Source organism: Asparagus officinalis, chromosome 10, assembly GCF_001876935.1.
Source record: "Asparagus officinalis chromosome 10, Aspof.V1, whole genome shotgun sequence".
NCBI lineage: Eukaryota > Viridiplantae > Streptophyta > Magnoliopsida > Asparagales > Asparagaceae > Asparagus > Asparagus officinalis.
Genome location: NC_033803.1, coordinates 63,755,217 through 63,764,275, shown reverse-complemented (window position 1 = coordinate 63,764,275; position 9,059 = coordinate 63,755,217). Strand labels below are relative to the sequence as shown.

Genomic DNA, 9,059 nt, shown 5'->3' with positions numbered 1-9,059 from the left:
AATGATGATGATCTCCTCCTTTTCGTAGAGCTATCTACCCGCAGTTGGGTGACAGTACAGGGAAATCAAATGTCTGGACCTTACCTCAGCTTTGATGAACATAAATTTTTTGTCATTGCTTTGCCTGAAAAACATCGCACAAAAGATTACATGCTAAGCAGCAAGGTAGTGTTATAAGATAAAAGGGGCAATACAGGTGAAAGGTAAAAGGGGCAATATCCACGAGACTAAGTAAAAATGTCGATAATACCATATTCTTCAACTTATTAAAGTATCTTCAATTTGCATTTTCCTACTTCCAACAGCGCCTATAAAGGAAATTTTGCGTCACCAGCATATTCACAGGAATTTCTCATGCTGTAGTTTCCCGACCTTTTTCTTAAATTTGATTCTCTGACCACAAGATGGTAGCATCTCAGGGACCTTGTATAAAAACACGTATTGAACTCAGGGATAATAGATTAAAGGCCTGAAGCCTTTCTCCTTGCTGAAAGTTCCTACTTCATCATCTTAATCGACGAACAGCACGATGGGAGCATATCAGCTGAAGTTTGATCGCTGAAGGAAAGCACTATCTACGTGTTACGTAATCTGTCAGGTCCATATTCGATGGGTTCGTATCTTGGGTGAAACAAGTTATCACCCACCTCAAATACAAAGCGGTCATCTTTTGCAGGGATTTTCTCGTCAACAACCCATCAATGACATGGAACTGCCTTATACATAGCTGTATTCGCTGCACAATTTAGTTTCTTTAAATTGTAGATTGATGCTCGAGTTCCATAGTTACATCCAACACAAGTTAATCTTTATTTCTCTAGAAATGCAAATCCTTTTTATCTACAAGTGATCCACACAGCATTCATCATAACACATTCTCGGTATATTCAAGTCTGGCACTAACATACTACAGTCAGATTGCCATATATAGAAGGGGTTTTTCATGGGAACCACCTTAAATATAGATGAAATTGATACAAACCACCTTATATATGAGTTATCCTCTCAACGTCACACCTCCTTCACTATTCAGCCCAATTTAAAAAAAAAAAAAAAAAACCCATTTTGCATCCCCTCTTCCCCTCCCAGTCCTCCCCCACCTCATTCCTTCATTCTCCTCTCAATCTCCTCTTCTTCCTCCTCCTCCCCCCTTCACCTCCTTTTTCCTTTCACCTCGTCCTCCTCCATTCTCACCTTCCTCACCTACCCCCACACCCCACCCCGGTCCTCCTCTCTCTCTATTTTCACCGCTAGCGCCGACCTCCTTCCCTCCTCCTCTCATGCCATCCACCCAATCAACTTCCACCCCCCTCTCCTCCTCCTCCTCCTCTCTTTTTTTTATTTGGTTAGGCTGAGGGGTATTATAGTAATTTCATATATTTTTAAAAACAGAAGTTATCCAAAAGTGTGACATTGAGATGATAACACATATAAATTGGTTTGTATAAAAAAATATTAAATATGGTTTGTATCAATTTCACCTATATTTAAGGTGGTTCAAAACCCTTTAAAAGAACCATAAACAGAAGAGCTATAGATGCACAAGGTTCAGGTATAAATAGAGTGTAGCATTCCTGGTAATTCTATAATTACTACTAGGAAATCGTGCCAAATATTGTCATGAAGGGTATAATTCAGCATACGATCACTCGGTTGCAGTATCTCATAATAAAATATTTAATGTGCTTTCTTTCATCTTCAGTGATGACAGTTGTGTGCTTCATCTCTCTTCATCTTTGCCTTTGATAGCTTCAAGCTGATCATTGTATATATTCAAAAGAAAACAGGAAGCATGCGATGACACAGCCATAGTATCTTAGACGTTCCTGAAAACATATGAAATTGGATTTTAGCAACAAAAGTAAAATTTATTGCACCTACCCCAAAGCTGAGAATCTCAGAAAAAGCTTGCTTTACATGTATAGAAGGAAATCTCCCTACTTCTCAAGGGATGTAAGGTCGATAACAGGTTACATAAATGTATTCAAAGAACAAAGAAAAAGGCCGATGTGAAATGCGGAGGAAAAATGATCCCGAACTGCATGGGACATACTAGCATACAGTAAGCCAAAGTTCAACGCAACGCTACAAAAATCCTAGATCATCTTCACTCAAACCTTCACTTCCAATCATTGGGCAGTCACGAGAGTCATGCCCAAATTGCACGCAGCAAGGAGCTGGGCAGCGCCTTCTTTTCCTTGACATCTCAATCTCGTCTCCTCCTCCCCTTTCTTTTAGCTTTCCCAGTGGATAAGATTCACGAGCATGGCCAATTTTGAGGCCATCAATATCCTCACCTTCTGGTATTATCAGGGACTCAGATGGACTTCCATAGCCAACATCACTCAATCCATGAGATGACCGAGAAATTTCTCGAATACGAGATAATGCCAGTGAAATTTGCTCTGAAGCAACCTCAAGGCACTCTTCCGAGTCAATAGACTCTGAAAGAAGAGTGGACGCCATAGACTGCAATATATTAACTCGTTCAGTATTCTCTTTTGAGACAGGCAAACTCACAGAGCGCCATCTAGAAGGTAAGTATTTTTCTGGAATCTGAAAGCAATTGCTTGCAGAGAGGACACGGAGAGCGTGCCTGCAGAGGGTCCCTGAGAATTCAAATTGACGACAACTGCAACTTATGACTTCTTCGTTTGGCTTCCAAATAACTTGGCACCCTCCATCCACTTGTGTGTGATGTCTCACAAGTAAGCAGTTGTCTTCTATTGGAAATGATGCAAATTGTGGAGCCAATACAAGCTCCTCCTGGAGTTTACAGAAGGCATAGGGTGTAAGTATGGAAGCTGCATGAGACTCTATAGGTGACCCGGACTTTAGAGATATCTTGTGGAGCCTTCTTTCTGACTTTTGTTTTCCTTTTTCCTGATCTTTAGGTTCAATAATAGTTGCGGCCTGAAAATGCACATGAACAAGGAAGAATATCATTTAAAACAGCAGAGAGAAAAATAATAGGGGTTTTTCGATATTAGTCCCTTAAATCTTTCATATTTTGACGTTATTCCGTCAATCATAGGAATTGCTAATTGGTCCTCAATTCTTTAAGTTATTTTGAAATTCATCCCTCAAATCATGGAAATTGCCATTAGCCATTAGGTCCCTCAATTCTTAAGATATTTTGAAACTAGTCGCCCCAATCAAGGGTAAACGTTGCAGACTCCAGGGACTAGTTTGAAACAACTTAGGAGAATTGGGAGACCCGATAGCAATTTAATGAATTGAGGGGCTAATATCAAAATAGAAAGATTTAAGGGACTAATATCGAAAAAACCCAAAATAATAATAGGCTGCATACATGCTCAACAAAGTTCTCCCGCTTCGATTGTGCAGATAAGAACCGATGGATGAAACCACTAACTGATTCTGCATGACTAGTCGAAGTCATACCAGCAAAGAAAGAGCATCTCAAGTAAGGCAATGCCCAGAATGTTCTCAATCCATATAAACCAGCGACATGCTTATTTGTGTGAAGGGAATATTTATTAATCATTTTCTTCCATTCAATCTCAAAGTCCTCTACTGCCTCTAAATTATATGCACGTAGGAAATCAGTCTTCCAATTATCATATTGTGAGCCAAGAAGCATCGAAAACCAATCAGAGAATTTAGCAATGACGTGCCAAATACAAAAGGCATGTTTTGTATTTGGCATTTCAATAGAAATTGCCTCTTTGAGCCACACGTTCTGATCAGTTAAGATTGATTGTGGAGCCTTTCCTTTCATAAAACCCAAAAAAGTCTGTGAATTAAAAGAAAGGAATTAGGATACACAGTCATTAAAGTTTATTTATACAGGAAACACTAAACTCTTTACCTTCAAAGCCCAAGAAAAAGATTGCACATTCTCATCTCGTAAAAGAGCACACCCAAAGAAACAATTCATCCCATGATTATCCACCCCGATCCAGATTCCTAATATCATGTCATAGGCATCCAATACTCGAGTTGTGTCAAAGATCACGACATCCCCATATGCATCATAAGATCGAACAGATGATGCATATGACCATGCGATATGCTCCAATCGGTTGTTAGCATCAATCTCGAATTCATATTTGAAATTGGGATCTTCATCTTTGATCCGCTTGCACATGGAAACAAGGTCAATGGCATCATTGTCATCATCTGCATTTCTAAAAGTTTTGAGCAAGTTCCTCACATCTATTTCGGTAAATGGTAAACAACCAAGTTTCACACCTTTCTCTAGCTCTAATAGTCTTAACATTTGCCTAACAGACAATCCAGCTTTCGCAAACATGCAAATGCGACTCTTATCATCTGTTGAAATAGAATAATAACCCGAAAGTTCATGCGCTTCGTTTGATCTAAAGAGTTCATGATTGTGAACATTGCTGAAGCCTGTGATACGCCATTCAGGGATGTCAAATTCTGCTCTTTTAACTATTCTCATATATGCCTGACAACCACAACGAGATGATCTTCGATTTCTATGCAGTCTGTTATCATCTGATTTCTTTGTTTGGGGAAAACCGCTACGATGGCAAGTGAAATCCCTTCTAGTGACACCACGGCCTACACCATCTTTTCCTCGAGTTCGATGCCGTCTAATAGAGAAACCACATTGCTTTGCAAAGGTACAGTAAAACTCATAGGCCGCATCTTGAGAAACAAATCTTTGCCCAATAAATGGAACAAGATTTACTGAAGTTGGCACTGATAATATTGTTTCTTCAGGAATCTCCTCTGTAGATTCTATCTCCTCAGATGTTTCAACTCTGATTATGGAATTGTCTACAGTCTGCATTGTTTTCTCAAATGATTTTTCTGGAAACAACAAATTCTCATTCACAAACTGCACCTGGTTCAAATATTCTTGATTAATGGAATAGAAACAAATTCTTTCATAATGCATACAAACAAAACTCATGCTACAACAATCTCCAAAGCTTTAGCTGTGATCCACCAACAAAACTTTTGAAACATGCATGCATACATGCACACAAAAGCGCACAAACAACTGAACCTGCAAGCATATATACATACAGAAATAATGATAATAATAACAAACATGGATGACACAAATCATCTGTATCTATAATATATACTAATAAAATAACTGCCATTTGTCAAAGAATTCCAACACTTGGCTCTTGAGTTGACACACAAGTTTTCATCTTCCTTAATAATTATTCTATTCTCTTCTTCTAAAAAATTTCACAAGTCAGCCCAATGCTTTGGAATGTTTGCCACAAACCCAATATTTTAGAACAAAAACAGAATATATAGTGTAGTTTTAGTAAAACTAAGAAAAAAAGAGCCTACAGTGCACATTAATGGTCAAGAAATACCTAAAAGTAATCATTTAGGATCAATCATTAGGCATGATAGTGAGATAGAAGATGATGTTGTACATCGAATCAAATCGAGATTGTTGAAATGGAGTGCCTTGGGTGTCTTATATGATCGTAAAATACCAATAAATGTAAAGAAAAATTTATATAGGACAATTATAAGACCAACTATGCTTTATGAGTTTGAGTGTTAGGCAATTAAAAAAACATGTGTAAAAAATAAGTGTAGCAAAAATGAGAATATTGAGATAGTCTTGTAGGTATACATTAAAAAATAGGATAAGAAATGAGGGCACATGTAATAAATTAGAGGTTGCTACTATTGAGGATAAAATGAGAGAGGATACATTAATATGGTTTGTTCATGTACAACGGAGACCTCTTAGTGCACCGGTTAGAAAAAATAATAATATTATAGTTAATGGGGCTAGGGGATTTAGAGGTAGACCCAAAAGAACTTGGTTGGAAGCAGTTAGAAAGGATATGATTCTGACTAATTTAACAGAGGAGATGACCCATAACAGAATGGAATGGAAGAATAGAATTCATGTAGCCGATCACAAACATTTTAGTAAATGCTTTGTTGTTGTTGTTTCCCACAAAACCCTTTGAATTTTGTTTTTCCACAAAACCGCATAACTTATCCATAAAACCCCACAACTTTAAAGAGTCTCAAGTAACCCCCAAAAACTTTTAACTTCTCGCACAAAACCCTTCACAAAAAAGTTTTTGCAATTGCAAGATGTGGGAAAAACAAAGTTTGGGGAGGCTTCATGGAAATGCCCCTGAAGTTTTGGGGTGTTTTGTGAAATTTACCCTCTTATCTCTATGTTTCCAACATAAAAAACTGAAAGCTTCAAAATTCCTTGACAACCTAGATCTACTTACTATTGCCTTTATGAGCGCAACAACATTCTAATACTGAGTCGCTTGCAACACACTAATAAAACAAGTGAATTGTTACTCTCATTGACATCTACAAATATTAGCAGCGAGTTGTTTTCAGTTTCATCTTTTACAGTAATTACAATCATTTGAGCAATAATCAGCTCAGATAGCAACTTTTTGTTAGGTATTATGTTAGCAATATCTTTACCTAATTATAACTAAAAGTCTGATAAGAAACTAAAATTTCCATTTCCTCTACATATACACTATAATCAAACAAATATAAATAAGTAGCGGATACCTCAAGTTCACAGTGTTACCTGTAAGCGAAGTGATCTAATTTATACCAATAATAATAATAATAATAATAATAATTTCACAACCTGTAAGCGAAGTGATCCAATAATAAAGCGCACTATCAATTAACGGTAATTTAGAGGGGAGATTTCAGAAAATTAACCTGAGGAGTAGCTTTCTATAAGAGATCCTGATCTCATCGCTCGAAGAAACCCTAGAAATCCCCGGAACTTGATCGAGGGGGGTTGATCATCCCCCATCCCTACCCCAATTCTGTATTCAGATCTCAAAGAACGGAAAAACGAAAACCCTAACCCTAACCCTAATTCTTATTTACTGAATATTTTGGGGTTTTGAAGAACGCGGGAAAATAAATTGTGGGTAGAGTGTGTCGAGAGGAGGAGAAGGGCGCGGCGCATCCACGGCGAGCGAGAGGCGATTTAGAAGAAAGGTTCGGCTAAGGTCGCCAACGGAGGGCACAGCTAATCGTGCGCATCCTACCTGGCGGGCGGCGACATGAGGACGTTTGCACATGCGGCGCAGGTTAGCGGGAGGCCCAGTGGGTAGGAAAGATCGAAAACGGATTATCGTGTTTCATGAGGCCCAACATTTATCGGATGGGCCCTATCATGCGCATGCGCCATGTATTTGGAGCTTAAGTACGTTCTGATGGCCCATGAGCTATGGGCCTTTGTTTTATATGGAATTGTTATTTGTTTCTAATTTAAAAAAATACAGAAAAATCGTTGGCTCAACCTTCGATTCACACGTTGGCCGAACCGGAAAATTTTTCTTGAAAATATAGATGACAATTATCTATTTATTCATAAATTATATGTATAATATTATACAACAACATTCTTGATAAGTGGAATAAATTCTCAATTTAGATTTGCTAAAATTCAAATTGACTGCAAATCTTTATAAATTATATGGGCCAAATAATAAGCTTATGAGGGTTGAGATTGCAATTTCAAAGCTTAAGGGTGCAAGTGCAACTGCCCCCAACCCTACATTTACACCCGCCCTTGGATTCACAAATCACTAGCCAATTTGTAAGGGTTATGACATTAAGAGATACAAATCAACGAAAAATTACATCTATTACAGACCACACAACATCTTGATGCCAAGAACACATATGATTTCTAAAGCGAAGAGAGAAAAACAAATAATATATGATTTGTTCATTATATCTAATTTTGGGGAATATCTTAGTCATTAATCGTTAGCATGAGTGGATATCAGTAGGTATCTATATGGCTTGATTTTCGTGATAGAAAACACTAGAGGCACACCACTAGAACACACTCCCAACCACAACCCTCTCCCAGCTACAGTGTTTTTGGGGCCCACATGCTTTATTAAAAAACTGAAAAACACTGTAGCTGGGAGAGGATTGTGGTTGGGAGTGTGTTCTAGTGGTGTGCCTCTAGTGTTGCTCTTTTGTGATTCCTCCGACCAAACTGTAATGGTTATTCTCAGGAACTTTTACCAATCTTCAATTATTGCACAAAAGACTTTCTCCCAAGTCCCACCTTACAAGTACTTCAACTAGCTTATATATCATTATTATATCCTAATAGTAATGGTCCCGCCTCAAGGAAATCTAGTGCACATCACACGTGCAAAGCTTCAAAACCCAACACTTTCCTATCTTTGAAAAAAAAGGGTTTCTAGATACTAGTCCTTTAAATTAAAATGGTTGCTTTTAGAAAGTTAATTTTCTGAAAAAATCTTAGAGCTAAAGAAAATTTTCTGATAACCCCAAAATTTAAAGGGGGATTTCAGATATTTTCAAATGTTGATGTCAGATGCTTAACAGTGGGACTTAGGACTGATTTTGAAGAAGTTAGAGTCCATTGATCTCTTTTGATGGTTGATCCCCTGATAGAAAGAGAGTTCTGTACACATGCAACATGTTAGAGGACCGGGGTTCGGCGGTTCCTTCGACGATCAAGTTAATTATGATCTGAAGGGGAGAAAAGAATTTCTCTTTAAGTGTGCAGAAGTTGCGTACCTCCATGCAGTATGCAATGCACCTATATATAGCAGATCCACGAGGGCAGTTGTGTAACTTCTACTGAGTCCAAACAGTTAGCTTATTCGACAGACACTTTACAGGTGCCAGTTGTGGGTGGTATGAGTCACCTTTCTGATTAATGCGATGGTGATAGGAGAAGTAAGGTGCTGATAAGGCCCGATGAGTCATTAAGACTTTCGTGGGGAATGTAGTGATGACTTTGACTGTGCATTTAATATGATGGTGATTGGCTTTCGGCGAAGGGTTCGAGAATGACCACCTTTCATCTCGACTTTGTGAGAGGGTCGATAAAAGATGCCTTTTGATCGGGCCATTTTGGATTGAGAGCTTTTCGACTCGGTCTTATGAAATGAAAAGGCGCGGAGTTGGTCTTATCAGCACGGTCCGAGTGAGGACGCCTTTCGACTCAGCTCTTCTTGGGAGTTATCGAGTGATGATGTTATTTGGCTTGTCCTGCACATGACGGAAATGATTTGGTGTATAGTTAACTCGGGACATGT

General features: G+C 38.4%; 1 protein-coding gene across 5 annotated transcripts; it reads right to left on the bottom strand.

Annotated features, from left to right (window-relative positions):
• On the bottom strand, positions 1,896–7,043 carry LOC109825158 (protein FAR1-RELATED SEQUENCE 11-like). Of its 5 annotated transcripts, none has more exons than XM_020391902.1 (4): positions 6,679–7,043; positions 3,833–4,803; positions 3,314–3,757; positions 1,896–2,913 (listed from the first exon to the last, which is right to left on the bottom strand). In XM_020391902.1, exons 1-4 carry the CDS (start codon positions 6,773–6,775, stop codon positions 2,086–2,088), a joined length of 2,340 nt encoding a protein of 779 aa, XP_020247491.1. In that variant the 5' UTR covers positions 6,776–7,043; the 3' UTR covers positions 1,896–2,085. The 5 variants fall into 5 exon arrangements, with proteins under 5 accessions (XP_020247491.1, XP_020247492.1, XP_020247493.1 ...); XM_020391903.1 differs by having other exon boundaries at positions 3,833–4,837; positions 6,679–6,795; XM_020391904.1 differs by having other exon boundaries at positions 3,833–4,831; positions 6,679–6,766.

What these genes read in the sequence shown, in the direction of transcription:
- LOC109825158 (XM_020391901.1), bottom strand. Translation starts at nt 4,906, where the DNA reads ATGAGTTTTGTTTGTATGCATTATGAAAGAATTTGTTTCTATTCCATT. An exon ending in CTTTTTCTTGGGCTTTGAAG is followed by an intron (nt 3,758 to 3,832) that starts GTAAAGAGTTTA and finishes TTTAATTCACAG; the next exon opens with ACTTTTTTGGGTTTTATGAA. An exon ending in GGGAGAACTTTGTTGAGCAT is followed by an intron (nt 2,914 to 3,313) that starts GTATGCAGCCTA and finishes GTGCATTTTCAG; the next exon opens with GCCGCAACTATTATTGAACC.